The sequence below is a fragment of the Theropithecus gelada genome, chromosome 11, assembly GCF_003255815.1.
Source record: "Theropithecus gelada isolate Dixy chromosome 11, Tgel_1.0, whole genome shotgun sequence".
Classification (NCBI taxonomy): domain Eukaryota; kingdom Metazoa; phylum Chordata; class Mammalia; order Primates; family Cercopithecidae; genus Theropithecus; species Theropithecus gelada.
Window position 1 is genome coordinate 82,908,894 of NC_037679.1, and position 22,810 is coordinate 82,931,703.

Consider the following 22,810-nt stretch of genomic DNA (forward strand, 5'->3'; position numbering starts at 1 on the left):
AAACCCCTGAAAAAAAAAAAAAAAAAAAAAAAAAAAAAAAGAAACCGGGAGGTGGAGCTTGCAGTGACTCGAGATTGCGCCATTGCACTCCAGCTTGGGCAACAGAGTGAGACTGTCTCAAAACAAAATAAAACAAAACAAAAGTAAAGAGGCTGGGTGCAGTGGGTCACGTCTGTAATCCCAGTACTTTGGGAGGCTGAGGCAGGCAGATCACCTGAGGTTGGGAGTTCAAGACGAGCCTGGGTACATGGTGAAACCCCATCTCTACTAAAAATACAAAAAATTAGCTGGGTGTGGTGGTGGGCACCTGTAATCCCAGCCTACTTGGGAGACTGAGGTATGAGAATTACTTGAACCTGGGAGGCGGAGGTAGCAGTGAACAAAGATCGCGCCACTGCACTCCAGTGTGGGTGACAGAGTGAGATCCGTCTCAGAAAACAAGAGTAAAGAACAACATGAAGGAAGAATTGTGTTTTTGCAGATAACTGAGACTATTCAGCCTTTCTTATTGATTTTCAGTTCCCCCAAACAGGAATCTGCCTTTGAAGTATATGTGGATACTGACGCAAAAGACTTTGCAGACTTTGGTTACAAACAAGGAGATCCCATTATGACTGTAAAGAAGGCATATTTTACTATTCCGCAGGTAATCATTGCAATATGAGTACGCTAGACCCTTCTCTTTTTTTTTTTTTGAGACAGAGTCTCGCTCTTATCGCCCAGGCTAAAGTGCAGTGCCGGATCTCAGCTCACTGCAACCTCCGCCTCCCGGGTTCAAGTGATTGTCCTGCTTCAGCCTCCCGAGTAGCTGGGACTGCAGGCGTGTGCTACCATACCCAGCTGATTTTTTTGTATTTTTACTAGAGATGGAGTTTCACCATGTTGGCCCAGATGATCTCAATCTCTTGACCCTGTGACCCGAGCGCCTCGGTCTCCCAAAGTGCTGGGATTACAGGCGTGAGCCATTGTGCCTGGCTGCTAGACCCTTTATTTTTCCTGTCCTATTATTAATTTAAGTTATATTTCTCTTTAAAATCTCTTTTTAAGTTACTTATTTCCCTCCTTTGTACCTTTCAGCGACTTAACTGTTTATGTTCTCCAGATTAATAAAATATATAGTCATTCTTAAATTAATCACAGTCTTTCTTAAAACTCAGAGTGAACTTACAAAATAAAACCAAAAGATTTTCTATACGTTTCTATGGAAGTAGCTATCATTCTGGTTTTTTTTTTGAGAAAGAGTTTCGCTCTTTTTGCCCAGGCTGGAGTGCAGTGGCACAATCTCAGCTCACCACAACCTCCGCCTCCCGGGTTCAAGCAATTCTCCTGCCTCAGCCTCCCAAGTAGCTGGGATTACAGGCATGCACCGCCACACCTGGCTAATTTTGTATTTTTAGTAGAGACGGAGTTTCTCCATGTTGGTCAGGCTGGTCTTGAACTCCCGACCTCAGGTGATCCACCTGCCTCGGCCTCCCAAAGTGCTGGGATTGCAGGTGTGAGTCTTTTTTTTTTTTTTTAATTAAAAAAATTTGTTTTGGTTTGAGACAGTCTTGCTCTATCACCTAGGGTGGAGTGTGCTGATGTGATCTCGACTCCCTGCAGCCCTGACCTCCCACATTCAAGTGATCCTACCTCAGCCTCCCAAGTAGCTGAGACTACAGGCACGCACCACCATTCCTGGCCAATTTTTTGTAGAGATGGGGTTTTGCCATGTTGCCCAGACTGGTCTCTTTAACTCCTGGGCTGAAGTGATCTGCCCACTTTGGTCTCCCAACGTGCTGGGATTACAGACTTGAGCCACCACACCCAGCCAAAAATTTGTTTGTAGAGATGGGGGTTTCATTATGTTGCCCAGGCTGGTCTTAAACTCCTGGCCTCGAAATTCTTCTGCCTTGGCCACTGTAACTTGGGATTACAGTGTGAGCCTCCGTGCCTGGCAAGAAGTAACTATCATTCTTTACTTCTTTTTCTTTTTAAACTTTTATTTTCGGTTCAGGTCTACATGTGCAGGTTGTTTATATAGGTAAACTTATATCATAGGGTTTTGTTGTACAGATTATTTGTCACCCAGGTACTAAGCCAAGTACCCAATAGTTTTTTTCTGATCCTCTCCCTCCTGCCCCTCACTACCCTCAAGTAGGGTCCAGTATAGAAAACAATGGTTAGATAAATACATTATTTTATTTACCATTCTAGAATTTTGAAAAATATTTTAAGGTTTTATATGGAATCATTTATATATGTATGTATGAATGCATGAGTGAATGAATGACAGGGTCTTGCTTTGTCGCCCAGGCTACAGTGCAGTGGTGTAGTCACAGCTCACTGCAGCCTCCACCTCCTGGGCTCAAGCAGTCCTCCCACCTTAGCCTCCCAAGTAGCTGGGACTATAGGCGCATGCCACTATGCCCAGTTAATTTTTTACTTTTTGTAGAGACAGAGTCTTGCTATGTTGCCCAGGTTGGTCTTGAACCCCTGAGCTCAAATGATTCTCCCACTACAGCCTTCCAAAGTGCTGGGATTACAGGTGTGAGCCACTGCTCCCAACCTGAAATCTTTTTTTACGTTCAACGTTATGAGGAGTGTTATTTGTGGGAAGAAAGCATGGGAGGTAAAACAGTTTCTCTTTCTTATTCAGATGAATTCATTTTTATGGTATTAAACTCTGGTTGTGATGAGGGAGAGAACATGAAGTTAAATATAGTCATGTCTCTGCAAACTAAATAGAATAGGAGAAGGGATTTTCTTTGTTTTTATTAGGTAATATTTACTGTGACTCCACAACCAGTGGCTTCCAGACCTTGATGGGCAAATCAGTTAGATGTTTTGCTAAAGCGGGTCAACTAGTCCGTGAACTTGCTGTTGCTGAAACCAAGCCAGCAATGGGAGCAGGCTGCAGAAAGAACAGTTTTAAGGGATGCTGATCTATTTTGTATGATTAGGAGAGAGGCCATAAATCTGTCGGCTTTGCCCTTCACCCTCAGATGTCCCTGACTGGGCAGTGTATGCAGAACGCCCCCGTGGCATTTCTTCACAATTTTGATGTTAAATGCGTTACTGATTTGGAAGTATACCAAGAACGAGATGGTATTATCAATGCGAAGATAAAGAATGTTGCCTTAGGAGGTATGTTACATTTCTTTGAGAAAAGAACGCAGACCCAAACATGAAGATAAAGTGTGATCTCATGAGAGTATAAATCATTTCTACTGGTTCAACTTCAAATAATATTTTAACTGCCAATTATTTTCTTTGGAAAAAGTTTAGTTCCATAAGACAGCATATTGCATATTAATTATTTTGAAATTGAAGTACAATTCAAATAACATAAAATTAACCTTTTTGTTTGTTTGTTTTGAAACGGAGTCTCGCTCCATTGCGCAGGTTGGAGTGCAGTGGCGCGATCTCAGCTCACTGCACCCTCCGCCTCCTAAGTTCAAGCGATTCTCCTGCCTCAGCTTCCCAAGTAGCAGGGTCTACAGGCGCACGCCACCACGCCCAGCTGATTTTTTTGTTTTTAGTAGAGATGGGGTTTCACCATGTTGGCTAGGCTGGCCTTGAACTCCTGACCTCAGGTGATCTGCCTGCCTCGGCCTCCCAAAGTGCTGAGATTACAGGTGTGAGCGTCTGCGTTCTGCCAAAATTAACCATTTTAAAGTGTACAATTCATTGACCTTAGTACCTTCTACACTGTTGTGCCACCATCACCTCTCTCTAGTTCCAGAACATTTCATCCCCTCAGAAGGGCATCTGTCCCCATTTGCAGTCACTCCCTACCCCTCGTCCCTCAGCCCCTGGCAGCCACCAGTCACTCCCTACCCCTCTTCCCTCAGCCCCTGGCAGCCACCAGTCACTCTCTACCCCTCTTCCCTCAGCCCCTGGCAGCCACCAGTCTGCTTCCTGTCTCCATGGATTGCTTATTCTGGGTGTTCCCCAGAAACAGAAGCATACACTGTGTGGCCTTTTGTGTCTGGCTTCTTTCACTTAGCATGGTGTTCCATGGTTCATCTGTGTTGTAGCGCATGGCAGCGCTTCATTCCTCTTTATGGCTGAATCGTAGTCTGTCGCATGGACAGAGCACATTGTATTTGTCCATTGTCCATTCATCAGCTGATGGACATATGGGTTGTTTTCATCTCTTGACTGTTGTGAATAGCGCTGCCATGAACACTCGTGGCCAAGTTTTTGAGTAGATGTATCTTTTTATTTCTTTTGGGTAGACACCTAGGAGTGGAACTGACAGGTCATGCTAATATGACTTCTTGAGGATCCACCAAATTGTGTTTTTTGTTTTTATTTTTGTTTTTTGAGACAGTGTCTCACTCTGTCACCCAGGCTGGAGTGCAGTGGCATGATCTCGGCTCACTGCAACCTCTACCTCCCTGGTTCAAGCAATTCCCCTGCCTTAGCCTCCCAAGTAGCTGAGATTACAGGTGTGTGCCACCACACCTGGCTAATTTTTTTGTATTTTTAATAGTGATGAGGTTTCACCATGTTGGCCAGACTGGTCTCGAACTCCTGACCTCAGGCAATCTACCCGCCTCAGCCTCCCAAAGTGCTGGGATTACAGGCGTGAGCCACCGTACCCGGCCAATTGTTTTCTACAGTGTCTGCACCATTTTGTATTGCCACCAGCAGTGAACTGCATATTTGTTTTTATGTCAGTGACCCTGGTTTTTGTTTGTTTGTTTGTTTGTTGTGGATTTTCCTCCTCAGTTATAATTAGACATTAAGAGGACGGGGACTCCTATCTGATGGTTTTTGGGGAGTGGGGAGAGTTTTGTAGTCACCACTCTGGGCAGTTGTGGTCACCATATTTGCTTGATCAACTATACTTTGACTTAGTGTGATCATGATAGGCCATGTGTACGCCTGTGGAAGTTATTTTATGTTCTCTCTTTAGGCACAGTTACACCAAAAGTAATCTATGAGGAAGCAACTGACCTAGACAAATTCATCACCAATAGAGGTATTTAATGTTACACTTTGACGTCATTTCTTCAGAAATAGATATGTCATTTCTTACAAGTAACATATACCGCCAGAGTATGTATTTCTGTTAGTCATTTAAAAAGGTTCACAATCGTTAGAAAAATCTGCCAGGAGCATTTCATTTGTTCCTCGTTCTGTCTTGCTGGGCTTTAGAGTGCTCTCTGTGACGGTGAGCCTGCTCCTCCACGGTCCTGGATTCTCTGAGTTCCACCGTCCCTTCTGGTTCCAGCTTCCACGAAACTTTTCTTAAATGTTTGACAGTTAAAGAATTCTTTTTTTTTTTTTTTGAGATGGAGTTTCGTTCTTTTTGCCCAGGCTGGAGTGCGATGGCGTGATCTTGGCTCACTGCAACCTCCACCTTCTGGGTTCAAGCAATTCTCCTGCCTTAGCCTCCCAAGTAGCTGGGATTACAGGTGCCCGCCACCACATGCCCGGCTAATTTTTGTATTTTAGTAGAGACGGGGTTTCACCATGTTGGCCAGGCTGGTTTCAAACTCCTGACCTCAAGTGATCCACCTGCCTTGGTCTCCCAAAGTGCAGGGATTATAGGCGTGAGCCACCACGCCTGGCCCAGTTTGGCTAATTTTATCAGAACTTTAATTTTTAATGAAGGATACTATTTCTTTCTTTCTTTTCTTTTTTTTTTTTAATTTGAGACAGAGTCTTGTTCTGTCGCCTAGTGCAGTAGGGTGATCTCAGCTCACTGTAACCTCTGCCTCCCAGGTTCAAGTGATTCTCATGCCTTAGCCTCCTGAGTAGCTGGGATTACAGGCACCTGCCACCACGCATGGTTAATTTTTTGTATTTTTAGTAGAGAGGAGGTTTCACTCTGTTGACCAGGCTGGTCTTGAACTCCTGACCTTGTGATCTGCTTGCCTCGGCCTCCCAAAGTGCTGTGATTACAGGCGTGAGCCACCATGCCTGGCCTAATTTTTGTATTTTTAGTAGAGATCGGGTTTCACCATGTTGGCCAGGCTGGTCTCAAACTCCTGACCTCAGGTGATCCACCCGCCTCGGCCTCCCCAAGTGCTGAGTGTCTCTTTCTGATGTGTTGTACTTCTCAAATTTATTCATTAGCTCATCAAATGTTAGTGGAGTTCCTACGCTGTAATAGGGAACTAGACAGTGGGCCCCTGCCGTGGCGGAACTGACCCTCTGGTCTTTCATCTCACAAACATTTTACCAAGTGTGTGCTCCATGGCAAGCTATGAGCCAGGTGCTGGGGATATAGAAATGAAAGGAACAGATCTCATTCTGGGTACCATGACGGCATAGGGGAGGCAGCTAATGCTGACTTGATGGGACCAGGGCAGGCTTCCTCAAGGAAGCAGTGACCGTGCCATGTTAGGGAGCTGGAGATAGGGAGGGCAGGGGCAGGGCATTCGGGAAAGGCCATGCAAGCAGAAAGAACGTCCCAGTAATAGCGTCAGCCTCAAAGACGGTCTTTAATTTATGAACATATTCTTGTATTTGCAGAAACTCCTTTAAATAACAGATCAGCCCCCAGAATCGTGAATGTGGAAGAACATTATATTTTCAAATGGAATAATAATACCATCAGTGATATCAATGTCAGAATTATTAGGGCAGAGATTAATGCCCACCAGAAAGGTAACTTTAATGAGGGTAGCAAACATGCTTTCACTGAAAGTATTTTTTTTCTCTCTTCAAGATTGTCATAATTATAACCCATAAAATTAAGTTAGACTTGTTTCTTATGTGCATTTATGATTTAATCAACGAGAGTATACTTTGAATGTCAAAATGCAATTTTAAGATAAAGCACTATGGAGAATAATTTCTTTTCCCAGTGAAATGGTGCACATTATATTTTTATTTTGTTTTATTTCTAGGGATAATGACACAGAGATTTGTAGTAAAATTTTTAAGCTATAATAGTGGTAATGAAGAAGAATTATCTGGAAATCCAGGTAAGATGAGTGTATACCAGTCATTGATCTTACAAACGTACTTTAGTTCAACACTCCCAGCCATCAGGATGGTTATAAGTAACTCTCTCCAATTTTAGTTTCTGACTCTGACCTTTTTCTTTATTCTCTCTCTCTTTTTTTTTTTTTTTGGAGACAGAGTCTTGCTCTGTTGTCCAGGTTAAAGTGCAGTGGCACAATCTCGGCTGACTGCAATCTCCACCTCCTGGGTTCAAGAGATTTTCTTGCCTCGGCCTCCTGAGTAGCTGGGATTACAGGTACACACCACCATGCCTGGCAAATTTTTTTTTTAAATCACACAACACAGGAAGCTTTATTCATCTGCTACTTCTCCAAAGGGAGGCTTGTAGGGTTGCTCACTTTAATATAATTTTTACATTTTTAGTAGAGACAGGATTTCACCGTGTTGGCCAGGCTGGTCTTGAACTCCTGACCTCAAGTGATCTGCCCATCTCGGCCTCCCAAAGTGCAGAGATTACAGGCTTGAGCCACTGCGTCCAGCCAAGATACACTTATTATGTATACACAAGCATTCCAAAATCTGAAAAAATCCCAAACACTTCTGGTCTCAAGCATTTCAGATAAGAAATGCTCAACACCTGTATGATACAGTTAAGACAAATATGGCTAAATATTAACAGCTGTTGATTTTGGTGTGGCTGTATTGGTGTTCATGGTATTACTTTCAACTTTTCTGTACATGTGAACATTTTCATAGTAAAATATTGGAAGCAGTAAGTTGGATTAATACGAGATGGATGGGAATATGATCTAACAACAGACCTTGGGGTTGAATGGATTTACTAGAAAAAGGTTCTATTGAAAGGTTATGGCCCGGTGCGGTGGCTCATACCTGTAGTCTAAGCACTTTGGGAGGCTGAAGCAGGTGGATCACTCGAGGTCAGGAGTTGGAAACTAGCCTGGCCAACATGGTGAAACTCCATCTCTACTAAAAATGCAAAAAAATTAGCTGGGCATGGTGCTGGGTGCCTGTAATCCCACCTACTTGGGAGGCTGAGGCAGGAGAATAGCTTGAACCTGGGAGGTGGAGTTTGCAGTGAGCTGAGATCACACCACTGAACTCCAGCCTGGGCAACAGAGTGATACACTGTCTCAAAAAAAAAAAAAAAAAAAAAAAGAAAGATTACTTTGGTTTACATGTCTTTTATGAGCCCCCGTGATAAGCAGTATTGTCATTCAGCAAGTGATCCGTGACTGGCTTGACCAGAACCTTCAGTGTCTCTTGCATGAGAGGTCCAAGACTGACTCATGCCTGCAATTTACTTTTCAGGTTTTATTGTTAAAATGTATTTTTTAAATTGAATGAATGTCCTTGTCTGTTAAAAAAAAAAAAAAAAAAAAAAAAAAGCACCCGGGCACGGTGGCTCACATCCGTAATCCGAGCTCTTTGGGAGGCTGAGGTGGGCGGATCACCTGAGGTCAGGAGTTCGAAACCAGCCTGGCCGACATGCTGAAACTCCGTCTCTACAAAAATACAAAAATTAGCTGGGCATGATGGTGGGTGCCCAGCTACTTGGAAGGCTGAGGCGGGAGAATCGCTTGAACCCAGGAGGTGAAGGTTGCAGTGAGCCGAGAGTATGCCATTGCACTCCAGCCTGGGCGGCAGAGCCAGACTCTGTCTCAAAACAAAACAAAAACAAAAACAATGAATGAAGGTGTGCCATCTTTCTCCCAAAGTTATTTTTGAAAGCTTCGCCTATGTATTTTCTTTCCTTGTGCACGTCTCTTGTGTTATTTGCTGAGTTAGGCTTGCTGTGCTGAAGTATAGGAGGAAACAGGCTCACGCTCCTTTGTTGTGTTTGTCTAGGTTACCAACTTGGCAAGCCTGTCCGAGCTCTAAATACCAACAGGATGAATAATGTCACGACTTTATATCTTTGGCAGTCAGGTAATCCGGTTTGGTCATTATCATTAGCTCTTTGGCAAACTGATGTTAGAAGTATTACCATATTTTGAATCTAATCAAGCAATCAATTATTTTAAAGCCCGGTTGGTTTATTTAGCAGAGAGGTACATGCTGCTGAGTAACAGTGGTGGTGGTTTTTCATGCTTCTACAGCTTTTCTTTTTTTTCTTTTTTTTTTTTTTTTTTGAGACTGAGTCTTGCTCTGTCCCCCAGGCTGGAGTACAGTGGCGCGATCTCGGCTCACCGCAAGCTCCGCCTCCCAGGTTCACGCCATTCTCCTGCCTCAGCCTCCCGAGTAGCTGGGACTACAGGCACCCGCCACCATGCCTGGCTAATGTTTTGTATTTTTAGTAGAGACGGGGTTTCACTGTGTAAGCCAGGATGGTCTCGATCTCCTGACCTCGTGATCTGCCCGCATTAGCCTTCCAAAGTGCTGGGATTACAGGCGTGAGCCACCGTGCCCGGCCGCTTCTACAGCTAACATTGTTTGCACCTGAAGTGCTGGTTGCTAGTAAAATAGATTGAAATATGAGATTGGCTTGAGAGTCCCGTGTTATTGTTGCCTGTAGCCCAGGATGGTGCTAATTAGAGACATGAAAATAACTTCATTCTGAACTGCAGGAATCTGTGCCTCAGTGGTAATGACCCACATCTGCCAGGGGCAGTGTCACATTCTGAAGAAACCACCGCTCAGGGTCTGGGAATTCTGATACAGAAAGGCACCTTCATTCAGCTTTGAAAGGATTAGACTAACAGTGATCTCAGTTTTTGAAAACTATAAACTTTATTTCTACTTACTGTTTTCTGTTTTTCACGAAAAACTTTGAAGTTAATCTTTACTTTTATTTAGCAAAAAGTAGCAAGAGGATAATCTTTTTCTTTTATAGCTGGAAGGGGTTTGTGTACATCAGCAACTTTCAAACCCATTTTATTTGGAGAAGATGTCCTCTCTGGATGCCTGTTAGAGGTCGGGATTAATGAAAATTGTACTCAGCTCAGGTGAGTGTTTCATTGATGAATTTATCGGCAATGTGAATGGTTTGCCTAAAATTAATTCACTACATGAATATCAAAGACAACATGAATATGAAAAATTAGAGTCCATTAAAATGTATAAAAGTGATAATAAATACAGACGTAATACAATTTAGAGTTGATTCAAACATCAATATGAGGGAAAATTGACCTTTTTCTTGGGACTAAAGCCAGTTCATCCACGTTTAAGCAAATTTCATCCACATTTAAGCAGATTTATCTGCCAAAGTTTGTTCAGCTCATTGGAACCTTTTTCGTTGTTGTGTGGGTTTTTCTGTTGAGATGCCAAGTCTCACTGTGTCGCCTAGGCTGGAGTGCAGTGGTGCGATCTCGGGTTTTTCTGTTGAGATGCCAAGTCTCACTGTGTCGCCTAGGCTGGAGTGCAGTGGTGTGATCTCGGCTCATTCAGTTTCTGCCTCCCCAGTTCAAGCCATTCTCCTGCCTTAGCCTCCCTAGCAGCTGGGATTACAGACATGCACCACCACACCTGGCTGATTTTTTTGGGTATTTTTAGTAGAGACGGGGTTTCACCATGTTGATCTCAAACTCCTAACCTCAAGTGACCTTGCCCACCTTGGCCTCCCAGAGTGCTGGGATTACAGGTGTGGGCCACAGTACCTGGCCTCATTGGAACCTTCTACTCCTAGAGCTATGAAAAAGGCCAGAGCAAAATATAATTGGGGTGATTAACTTTTTTTTTTTCTTTTGAGACAGTGTCTCACTGTGTTGCCCAGGCTGGGGTGCAGTGGTGCAATCATGGCTTACTGCAGCCCCAACCTCCCTAGGCTCAGGTGGTCCTCCACCTGTCTTGGCCTCCTAAAGTGCTGGGATTACAGGTGTGAGCCACTCTGCCGGCCTATATTCTGTTTGTTGTTGTTGTTGTTTGTTTGTTTTTTGAGACAGAGTTTAACTCTTGTTGCCCAGGCTGGAGTGCAATGGCATAATCTCGGCTCACTGCAGCCTCCACCTCCCAGGTTCAAGTGATTCTCCTGCCTCAGCCTCTCGAGTAGCTGGGATTACAGGCATGCACCACCTCGCCTGGCTAATTTTGTATTTTTAGTAGAGACGGGGTTTCTCCATGTTGGTCGGGCTGGTCTCAAACTCCCGACCTCAGGTGATCTGCCTGCCTCAGCCTCCTAAAGTGCTGGGGTTATAAGTGTGAGCCAGTGCGCCCAGCCTCATTTTTAAAAATTTATTTATTTTTGACAGTAGCCATACTGATAGATACTAAGTGATATCTCATTGTGGTTTTGATTGCATGCATTCTTTCTGGCTTGTTTTTTGAGACACGGTCTCACTCCATACCCAGACTGGAGTGTAGTGGTGTGATCACAGCCCATTGCAGCCTCACCCTCTGTAGCTCAGGTGATCCTCCCACTTCAGCCTCCTGAGTATCTTGGAGTACAGGTGTGTGCTGCAATGCCTGGCTGATTTTTCATGTTTTTTGTGGAGATGGGGTTTCACCATGTTGCTCAGGCTGGTCTCAAACTCCTGGGCTCAAATGATCCTCCTGCCTTGGCCTCCCAAAGTGCTGGGGTGACAAGCGTGAGCCATTATGACCAGCCTGCGTGCATTCTTACACACGTTTTATCTGTTACATATCCCAAGATGTGTAGTTCTTTGGGAAGCAGGAAGAAAATGGGGGAGACATTGAGAAGTTAAGGAAAACTGGTAGAAATTATTAGCAGCAGCTCCTGATTATGGGTTGTGAGGCCTGAGTCCATGGGCAGAGTCCCTCTCCTGCAGTTCATGAGATTTGTACCCTCCAGTGATAGTACTGGGAAGGAGGGATGCTATGTTCCAACTCTTAGTCTTCATTTAATTTTATGACTCAAAATTCCAGCTAGATATTTAGGTTACTTTTACTGTTGGATCACTCTGGCCTACAAATTTATCCTGGTAACTTGATGTGTGCTCTAACTACCTCCTAAGTTTGGTGACAGTCGGCAGTATGTGAACCACGTGATTCCTAACTTAAGTTGCTAACATTTTTTTTTTTTTTGAGACAAGGTCTTGCTCTGTCACCTAGGCTGGAGTGCAGTGGTACAATCTCAGCTCACTGTAGCCTTTACCCCACAAGACTTATGCACTTCTGCCACTTCAGCCTCCCGAGTAGTTGGAACTATAGGTGCACGCCACCATGCCTGGCTAATTTTTGTATTTTTTGTAGAGGCAGGGTTTCACCCTGTTGCCCAGGCTGGTCTTGAACTCCTGAGCTCCAGCAATCCTCCCACCTCAGCCTCCCAACGGGTTGGGATTACAGGTGTGAGCCACTGCACTCAGCTAAGTTACTAACATTTTAAGTCTAAAGTAGAAGATTGCTTCTGTATGTTCTCCCCCAGCTGTGTAGGTCCATCCTGGGAAGGCCATCAAACACACCTAGTCCATGGGTGACATCCAGCCAGTTTTTAATGCCAGTTCCTCTGGCAGTTTTTTATTTAGGCACTCGGAAGTGAAACCCGGACATTCACTGGAAAGGACTTTAGGACAAGACCTGCTGGCCATGAGCTAAGAATGCCTTACTCTTTTGCAGGGAGAATGCTGTTGAAAGACTTGATTCATTAATACAAGCGACTCACGTTGCAATGAGAGGCAACTCCGATTACACTGATCTTAGTGATGGCTGGCTCGAAATAATACGTAAGTCAAACCCGGGTATAATAAAGCCTGTAACTTGGTTGCTATGACTACCAACTGTAGTCTCAGCATTAGAGCCCAACCCAGTAGGTCACCTTCCTGAGGCTTAACTGTGGCTTAACTGGACATCTGCCCAGGGGTTAGCTCTCCAGTCAGGAAACTTGGCACATCTTTTTCTTCTTATTCATGATGACTTTTTTTGTTTGTTTTTTTTTGAGGCATTCTGTCACCCAGGCTGGAGTGCGGTGGTACAATCATAGCTTATTGCAGCCTCATCCTCTCAGGCTCAAGGGATCCTCCCACCTGAGCCTCCCAAGTAGCTGGCACCACAGGTGTGCACCACCACATCTGGCTAATTTTTTGTATTATTTGTAGAGATGGGTTTTGCCATCTTGCCCAGGCTGGTCATTAACTCCTGGGCTTAAGTGATCTGCCCACCCCAACCTCTCAAAGTGTTGGGATTACAGCATGAGCCACTGCGCCTGGCCAACAACAGTCTTTGTAAAAGAAAGTCTAGGCTGGGAGCAGTGGCTCACGCCTATAATCCCAGCGCTTTGGGAGGCCAATGCAAGAGGATTGCTTGAGGCCAGGAGTTTTTTTTTTTTTTTTGAGATGGAGTCTTGTTCTTGTCACCCAGGCTGGAGTGCAATGGCACAGTGTCGACTCACTGCAACCTCCGCCTCCTGGGTTCAGGAGATTCTCCTGCCTCAGCCTCCCAAGTAGCTGGGATTACAGGCGCCCGCCACCACGCCTGGCTAATTTTTGATTTTTTTAATAGAGACGGGGTTTCACCATGTTGGCCAGGCTGATCTTGAACTCCTGACTTCGTGATTCACCTGCCTCGGCCTCCCAAAGTGCTGGGATTACAGGCGTGAGCCACCGCACCTGGCTGAGGCCAGGAATTTAAGACCAGCCTGGGCAACATAGTGAGACCTTGTGTCTACGAAAAAATTTTTTAATTTAGTTGGGTGTGGTGGCATGTCCCTACAGTCCCTGCTACTTGGGATGCTGAGGAAAGAGGATCGCTTGAGCCTAGGAGTTTGAGGCTACAGTGAGCTCTGATTACACCACTGCACTCCAATCTGGGTGACAGAGCAGGATCCTGACTCTAAAAATAAAACAAAACAAAATAAAATACATTAAAAAAAAGTCCAAGCCAGGTTTTAAGATTTTTAGTGCACTTCAGTTTGAACTGCTGTTTTTGATTGCCAGGAATACAGGCATTTGAGAATTGACTTTGTAATTTATAAAGCTAATTTTGTTAACTTAAAAGAAAATAAAGTGATTGAAAATATTGTGATAGAAGCCAGACACAAAAGACCACATATTGTATGACTCAATTTGTATGCAATGTCCAGAATGGGCAATGTATAGAGACAGCAGATGAGTGGATGCTGGAGGTGGAGGAGTTGGGAGGAAATGGGGAGAGACGGCTGTGGGTAAAGGCTTTCTTCGCAAGTGATGAAATGTTCTAAAATAGAGTCTGCTGAGTGTTACACAGCTTTGTGATTATACCAGAAACCATTGAATTGCACACTTTAAGTGGGTGGATTGTATAGTATGTGAATTATATCTCACTAAAGTGGTCAAGAAAGAAAGTAATTCAGGTGCCACAGATCTAATAATAGCAGGGATCATGGGGGCGAGATAAAAAGACTTGACAGCCCAGTGCCTTTGGCCAAAGGTATTTGCAGTGTTGAACTGGCAAGTAGATCGTACACAAAGGGAAGAAGATGTACCACACGTACATGGAATAAAGGTAAACCCGACTTTAAAGCTTCTTCACCAGGCCCGATTTCACCTCCGAATCCAAAATGTCTTTAGAGTCATGGAGATCCAGCTCATCGGGTTATGTTGGAGAGGCCTAAGGTCCCAGTGAGTTTTGGCAGAGCTTGAATGAAAACCTGGAGTTCCAACCTCTTTCCTCTGTTCCCTGGTAGCAAGTTAGGTAACGTCTTCCCAGTTTCTTGGGGAGTCTTGAGTGTGTAAATACTTTGAACAGAAAGCTTTTTTAATTGAGCTAATTAATGGAATTGCCTTTTGGGACCAGAAAGTGCCCAATGAGTGTGCGCATCTGCTTTGCCCCTGCCCTGCTCTCCCTGCAGATGCTGCTGTGCCCCCTCTCCTCTGCCTGGGGGGTGGGGATCAGCCCTCTGGATCCTGCCCTCGCCCTTTCCATCCCCTCTGAGGTCAGCTAGGCTCAGTGGGCTGGAATTCACACAAGGGCCCATACGGACACATATCTGTATTGTGCCCACTCCTTGTGATTGGGGTCACGGTGATGAGGACCCTCCCTTCCCCCTCTGTGGTCATGGATCATGTGATATGTCTGTGAGCTCAAGGTGCCCCAGACCACTCTCTGACTTGGGGAGGGAGTCCTGTTGGACCCCCATCCCAACGGGGCACTCAGGCTGCTGTTTGCTCATCCAGCTGGTGCTCAAGGCACTGGGCCCAGACCTAGATCCTCATTTGCAAACGGAACCCAGAGGTCGAGCTTGTTAAGCCCTGGACTCTGCCACCCAGGCCAGCTAGATAGGCTGTGGAATGACCCTGAGGGCTGCAGAAAAGTCAGCACTTGGGAAAGAAACCATAGGGAAAATGTCCAGACAGAGAACCCAGGTTGATGAGGTACGAAATCAGTGTGGTGATGACATTTTGTTGCCTTCAAGGTGGAAGGAATTAGCTTTTATTTCATGTCTGAGCCAAAAAGCAACCTTGGTCCAGGTTAATAAGCAGAAGAGAAGTGGTGTTGACACATGTATAAGGAAATTAGACATAAAACAGTGTTGCTGACCTTTGGAATCCCTGAAGGAGCAAAGAACCCCCTTCAGAGGAGCCATAGAACCTACCCCACTTCCTCTCATTGCCTTTGCTAGGTTTTCTCCAAGACGAATGAAAATTAATTTCTCATTCAATTTCATTCTCTTCCAATTGTATTAATACAATAGTAACATTAGGAAATTACTTACTTTAATACATACTAATTAAAGTTGTCAGTATGGATTTTGTTTTATTATTTTTTTTCAATTATTACCTTTTTTTTTTTTTTTGAGATGGAGTCTCACTCTGTCGCCCAGGCTGGAGTGCGTGGCACGATCTTGGCTCACTGCAACCTCCACCTCCTGGGTTCCAGTGATTCTCCTGCCTCAGCCTCCCAAGTAGCTGGGATTACAGGCCCCACCATCACACCTAGCCAATTTTGTATTTTTAGTAGAGATGGGGTTTCACCATGTTGGCCAGGCTGGTCTTGAACTCCTGACCTCAGGTCATCCACCCACCTCGGCCTCCCAAAGTGTTGGGATTACAGGCGTGAGCCACCATGCCTGGCTGATTTTTATTTTTATTTTTTGAGATGAGGTTCTCACTCTGTCGTCCAGGCTGGAGTGTAGTGGCGCCATGCCATCGTGGCTCACTGCAGCCTCGACTTCCCAGGCTGATGCAATCCTCTCACCTCAGCCTCCTGGGTAGCTGGGACTACAGGTGTGTGCCACCATGCCTGGCTATTTTTTTTTCTCTAAGAGACAGGGTTTTGCCATGTTGCCCAGGCTGGTCTGAAACTCCTGGGTTCAAGCAGGTGCTTCTACCTCAACCTCCCAAAGTGCTAGGATTATAGGCATGAGCCACTGTGTCTGGCCTAAAGTTGTTAGTATGGATTTTAAATGTCTTACAGAGCTTCCACTAGAACTGTGACTGCATGGAATAACGATGGCATTTTACTGCAATTATATACGTTTCTGTTAAAAGGCTGGGTAGATTTCAGTGAGAGCTTGGAAACTGAATCATGACTTATGGCTTTAATATGTGGGTCAGGGCTTTTAAGTTCCAGTGACTGGCTAACATAGGAAACTTTTTTTCTTTTTTTTTTGAGATGGAGTCTTACTCTGTCGCCAGGCTGCAGTGCAGTGGCACAATCTTGGCTCACTGCAACCTCTACCTCCTGGGTTCAAGCAATTCTCCTGCCTCAACCTCCCAAGTACCTGGAACTACAAGCGAGCACCACCACGCCCAGCTAATTTTTGTACTTTTAGTAGAGACAGGGTTTCACCGTGTTGGCCAGAATGGTCTCAATCTCTTGACATCATGATCTGCCCGCCTCAGCCTCCCAAAGTGCTGGGATTACAGGCATGAGCCACTGCACCCGGCCCATACAAGGAAACATTTTAAACACAATTTTTATTAGTGCCATCCTATGCCTTGTAGACTTTAAGGGATAACACAGTTACGGAGTGACAAGTAACTAGAGCCTGTAAGAGACTAAAGCCTCACTGATGTGATGCCTGCCTGATGTTATTCCCCATTTTGGTTATTATGACATTGTAGGAAAACTTATCAAATTATATCTTTGAGAAGTGCCTAACTTAACATTTCTATAGGTGTAGATGCCCCTGACCCAGGTGCAGACCCACCGGCTGGCAGTTTGAACGGCATCTGCCTGGACGTTCCTGCTCGGCTGAGCATCCGCATTCTCATCTCGGATGCTGGTGCAGTGGAAGGGATTACTCAGCAGGAGGTACTTGGCCTAGAGACAAGGTATGATCACATCTTGGATCACTGTAGTTTAGAGAGAGTCAGGAAAGTTGAGAGTGTTCCGAACAATAGGGAAACGTTTGTTTAGAAACTGATTATTTATTTATAACTTGCAATTATTAGCAAGATGTTTATATGGACATATGGAATATGTATGAACTATGTGTATAATGGAGACTTATTCTCACAAGTATTTATAAAGCCATGTGTAAGAGAGTCTGCAAGGTATTTTAGGGAGTACAAAGATGAATAAAGGGCTACTTATTGCTAAGTACATTTTGAAATCCATGAATGTAACTGATATGCTGGTCAGATAATATTGTCTGTGGTTAGAGACTTTGGCAGCAGATAGGTTCAAATCACGGCTGTCCCACTTAGGAGCTGTGCGGCACTGGCCAATTACTTAACCTTTCTGAGCTGTAGTTTCCTCCTCTGTAATATGGTGGTAATTACCTTTATGTAACAACCCTCTATCAGATTTTTTTTTTTTTTTTTTTGAGATGGAGTCTTGCTCTGTCTCCAGGCTGGAGTGCAGTGGCAATATCTCTGGTCACTGCAACCTCCAACTCTGTGGTTCAAGTGATTCTCCTGCCTCAGCCTCCCGAGTAGCTGGGATTACAGGCATGCGCCACCACATCCAGCTAATTTTTGTATTTTTAGTAAAGACAGGGTTTCACCCTGTTGGCCAGGATGGTCTCAATCTCCTGACCTCGTGATCCACCCGCCTTGGCCTCCCAAAGTGCTGGTATTACAGGCGTGAGCCATCATGCCCAGCCTGCCTCCATCAGTTTTAAGTGACAGGTGCCCAGTTCATACTGACTTAAGCAAAAAGGGGAATTTATTGGTTCAAGTTCAGAGTAATCCACATACAGCTAGTTCATGGTTCCTGGTTCCAGTGTGGTCAGGGATTTTTTTGTTTTCATGTCTCAGCTCCTCTTCCTTTGGGTTGGCTTCATTCTCAGGGAGGTTCTCCTCAAGAGATGGCAAAGATGGGCACTAGCAATCCAGGCTGATGTCACTGCAGCAAGTCCAGTGGGGAGAAAGCCTCTTTCCTCCTCTTTTCTTTTCTTTTCTTTTCTTCTCTCTCTTTCTTTCTTTCTCTCTCTCTCTCTCTCTCTCTCTCTCTCTCTCTCTCTCTCTCCCTTTCTCTCTCTCTCTCTTTCTTTCTTTTTTTTTTTTGAGACCAAGTTTAGTTCTTGTTGCCCAGGCTGGAGTGCAGTGGCGCCATGTCGGCTCTCCGCAACCTCTACCTCCTGGGTTCAAGCTATTCTCTTGCCTCAGCCTCCTGAGTAGCTGGGGTTACAGGCATGCGGCACCACGCCCAACTAATTTTGTATTTTTAGTAGAGATGGGGTTTCTCCATGTTGGTCAGGCTGGTCTTAAACTCCCGACCTCAGGTGATGTGCCCACCTCAGCCTCCCAAAGTGCTGGGATTCCAGGCATGAGCCACCAGGCCCGGCCCCTCCTCTTTCTCAAAATAGATCTGGGCAGACTTTCATTGGTTCAGTTTGGGTCATGTGCTCCTTTCTGAACCAATCCCTATGACTGGGGCAATGGGCAGCTCTTATTGGCTAGGCTCAGGTGATGGGTGCACCTCTGGATTAGGGCCAGTCCCTTCTGGTCCGCTGAACTGGGAATGGAGAGTGGTGACTCTGCAAGGGAAAATGGGAGTGCAGTTACCACCTTCGCAGTACTCTTTTGAGGATAACACGAGATGGTGTGTTGCAAGCAAGTTATCTCTGTGCCTCGAACGTGGAAAGCCCTCAATAAGTGGCTAGCTGCTGCTTTTATTATTATATCGTTTGAGAAAAACAGGTGATGAACAAAGGTACCTTTGATAGCACCTGTATAAAATGCACTGGCTGGAGAGGAGTGAGACTGACAGGACTGGCAGATGTCACCGGGCGACAGGCCCATGAGGGGTTATTAGGAGTTTCTCTTCTCCTTGGATCTGTCTGTCGAAATGGACAAAGACAATGGACAAATACAAAGAAAAAACAGCACAGGTAGAATGTGAAACTTCTTAAGAGAACCTCAGGTTGTGATTCTCTGTTGTGATTGCATCTGTTACCTGCTATTCTTGGTGGAATAGAACTGAATGGTGGCTATGCTGACCATGTGATCTTTCCCTCCTAGGTTCTCCTCAGTGAACTGGCAGTACCAGTGTGGGCTTACCTGTGAGCACAAGGCCGACCTTCTCCCTATCAGTGCATCTGTCCAGTTTATTAAAATTCCTGCACAGTTACCCCGCCCCCTGACAAGGTACTCCAGTTGGTCACCTAGTTGACATTAGGAAGCAGAAAAATATATATTTGAAAATTGGAAGTTTATTCCTTTAATCAAGTTCTGATACTTTTCACTTGTAGTTTTTGTAATCCTCTAAAATGTTTTCTAGATTCCAGATCAATTATACAGAGTATGACTGCAACAGAAATGAGGTGTGTTGGCCGCAGCTTCTATATCCATGGACTCAGTATTATCAAGGTAGGGTGAAACAGATTTCTATGACCAATTATGTTATGTCAATTTTAAAAACAATTTAAAATGATGTCTAAATGTTACAGAAAGCGTAAAACATATAGAAACTTAAAAAAATTTACAGATAATATTGCTGCAGTGATCACCATTACTGTTGAGGCTTAGTTTATTTCTACCTACACTGTTTTTTTTTAGACAGAGTCTTTCTGTGTCACCCTGGCTGGAGTGCAGTGGCAGAATCTCAGCTCACTGCAACCATTGCCTCCTGGGTTCAGATGATTCTCATGCCTCAGCCTCTGGAGTAGCTGGGATTACAGCACCAACACACCGGGCTATTTTTGTATTTTTAGTAGAGACGGGGTTTCACCATGTTGGCCAGTCTGGTCTCGAACTAGCTTCAAGTGATCTGCCTTCCTTGGCCTCCCAAAGTGTTAGGATTGCAAGAGTGAGCCACCATGCCCAGCCTATACCTACACTGCTATCACAAGAGTTAAGAAATACTGCTGCTTAATTTTGTCCATTGTTTTTCAGGGGAGCCGCATTCTCAATGTGTTGCCAAGGGCTTACTGTTGCTGCTGTTCCTCACATTGGCCATGTTTCTCAGCAACCCCTGGACCAGAATATGCAAAGCCTATAGTTAGACAACCACCTGGCCTTTTTTTTTTTTTTTTTTTTTGAGATGGAGTTTTGCTCTTGTTGCCTAGGCTGGAGTGCAATGGCGTGATCTCAGCTCACCGCAACCTCCTCCTCCTGGGTTCAAGCGATTCTCCTGCCTCAGCCTCCGGAGAGTTGGGATTACAGGCACGTACCACCATGCCTGGCTAATTTTGTATTTTTAGTAGAGACAGGGTTCCACCATATTGGCCAGGCTGCTCTCGAACTCCTGACCTCGTGATCCACCCATCTCAGCCTCCCAAAGTGCTGAGATTACTGGCATGAGCCACCGCACCCGGCCTTTTTTGTTTTTGTTTTTGTTTTTTTGAGACAGGGTCTCTCTCTGTCACCCAGGCTGGAGTGCAGTGCACAATCTCAGCTCACTGCAATCTCTGCCTCCCAAGCAATCTTCCCACCTCAGCCTCCGGTGTAGCTGGGACCACAGATTCTCCACCACGCCTGGCTATATTTTTGGTAAAGACGGGGTTTCACCATGTTGTCCAGGCTGGTCTGTAACTCCTGAGCTCAAATGATCTGCCCACCTCGGCCTCCCAAAGTGCTGGGATCACAGATGTGAGCCACTGTGTCCGGTCCATCTGACTTCTCAAAGACTTTAGACCTTGACTTCAGTGATTTGTTGTAGTCTTGTATGCTTCTCTATAAAATTTTAATAAATGAAATGTCTTATTTTTGCAGAAAATGTTTATTAAGTGCCCTGTGACTTTAATTCATATATGTAGCTATCCGATGCAAAATGAATATTCTCATCACTGGCCTGACTGAGTAAAATGCATGAGAAGAACTCAAGAAATGTTAGAAATTTTAGCTTATCACAAATTAGTTAAAGTCATAGGAGTTTTATTTATACCAGAGAGGAACAGTCTTTTCTTTAGTTTTTAATACATTCGTGTTGATTGATGTTTCCCATATTCCATAGAAAGGATTAAGAAATTCTTAAAAATGTATATAATACAAAAACACAAAATAATTGATGGGGAAAGATGTGGGCGCTGCAGGAGGAAAATAAGAGAAAAGTAAAACAAAACCAGGGGCACATGAAAGCACCCAAAATATATGCCAAAGGTTGTATTTAGCAGAAGCATACCCCTAATTCATTATTTATTTATTTATTTTTTAGAGACAGGTTCTCCCTCTGTTGCCCAGTCTGGAGTGCGGTGGCATGATCACAGCTCACTGTAAACTCAAACACCTGGGTTCAAGCAAGTCTCCCCCAGGTAGCTGGGACTACAGGTGTGTGTGCTACCACACCTGGCTAATTTTTTTTTTTTTTTTTTAGTAGAGACAGGGGTCTCGCTATGTTGCCTGGCCTGGTCTCAAACTCCTGGCTTTAGCAATCCTCCCACCTAAGCCTCCCAAAGTGCTGGGATTACCAGCAGGAGCCACCATGCCCAGCCAAGACCCCAGTTTACAAAAAACAAAGTATGATTAGCTATAGGAATTATGAAATCTATTCATTAAAAATTAACTGGTTATCAATGAAGGACAGTTTTTCCTAGCTGAGTCTAGGAATTTCTCCCATGGGCCGTCACATGGGGACAGTCAACCCCACTCAGTGGGAAGAATGGATTTTTTTTTTTTTTTTTTTGAGACATGGTCTTACTCTGTTACCCAGGCTAGAGAGCTGGAGAGCAGTGGCACAATTACGGCTCACTGCAGCCTCAACCTCCTGAGTTCAAGTGATCCTCCCACCTTAGCCTCCCAAGTAGCTGGGACCACAGGCTTGTACCTGGCTAGTTTTTGTATTTTTTTTTTTTTTTTGTAGAGAAGGGGGTCTCCCTATGTTACTCTGTTACCCAGGCTGTTCTCGAACTCCTGGGCTCAAGTGATCTACCTGCCTCAGCCTCCCAAAGTGCTGGGATTATACATACGAGCTGCTGTGCCCAGCACTGGAACAGGTGTTTTCAGCCACGGTCCTACAGTGGCCACATAGCACATTACCTGTAAGTTTTCTTGTGTGCCAGGTAATCTAGTTTCAGATGGATTTTGTATGTTATTTAAGCCTAATTTTGAAAAATGATTATTTTCCCTTTTATACTTTTTGATTGAATTCCTACTGCCTGCTGATAACCCAGGACCACATAAAATGTGCTGTTTCATCTTCACTGCAGAGTTCCTGCCCAGGGGGAATTTCAAATTTTCCTCCAGTCTTAAGTCCATTTTCAAATAGGGGGATGAGCTAGTCATTGCAGAGGTCGTAAGTTTCTGCATGATGAATTTTAGCATCTGTACTGTGGTGGTGTTGGGCCTTCACCCCACCCCTCTAGGGCTGACTCAGAAATCTGGGTCAGTCCTGGACTAATGGAGCTGGGGTCTGAGTCAATTATTGTCTGAACTTCAGCCGTTTGAATTCACCTTCACAGTTCTTACTGTATCTTTTGTTGTTGTTGTTGTTATTGTTTCTTTGAAAGAATAAAAGACAGAATGTCACTCTTGCCCAGGCTGGAGTCCAGGGGTGTGATCTCTGCTCCCTGCAAGCTCTACCACCCAGGTTCAAGTGATTCTCTTGCCTCAGCCTCCTGAGTAGCTGGGACTACAGGTACCCACCACCATGCCTGACTAATTTTTGTATTTTTTTTTTTTTTTTTTTTAGA

The 22,810-nt window shown here is 44.6% G+C and overlaps 1 protein-coding gene across 2 annotated transcripts in view; it reads left to right on the forward strand.

Moving 5' to 3' along the window:
* The window catches only part of TCTN2 (tectonic family member 2), a 43,310-nt gene extending 22,408 nt beyond the window's left edge, over positions 1-20,902 (forward strand). For both annotated transcript variants that reach the window (XM_025402219.1, XM_025402220.1), the window contains exons 7-18: positions 520-646; positions 2,985-3,126; positions 4,904-4,969; positions 6,469-6,603; positions 6,846-6,923; positions 8,770-8,850; positions 9,755-9,866; positions 12,436-12,542; positions 16,913-17,069; positions 19,203-19,328; positions 19,462-19,550; positions 20,076-20,902. In XM_025402219.1, the coding sequence (XP_025258004.1) occupies positions 520-646; positions 2,985-3,126; positions 4,904-4,969; positions 6,469-6,603; positions 6,846-6,923; positions 8,770-8,850; positions 9,755-9,866; positions 12,436-12,542; positions 16,913-17,069; positions 19,203-19,328; positions 19,462-19,550; positions 20,076-20,185 (1,330 nt within the window). In that variant the 3' untranslated portion in view covers positions 20,186-20,902. The remainder of the gene's footprint in view (positions 1-519; positions 647-2,984; positions 3,127-4,903; positions 4,970-6,468; positions 6,604-6,845; positions 6,924-8,769; positions 8,851-9,754; positions 9,867-12,435; positions 12,543-16,912; positions 17,070-19,202; positions 19,329-19,461; positions 19,551-20,075) is intronic.
* Positions 20,903-22,810: the final 1,908 nt, after the last annotated feature.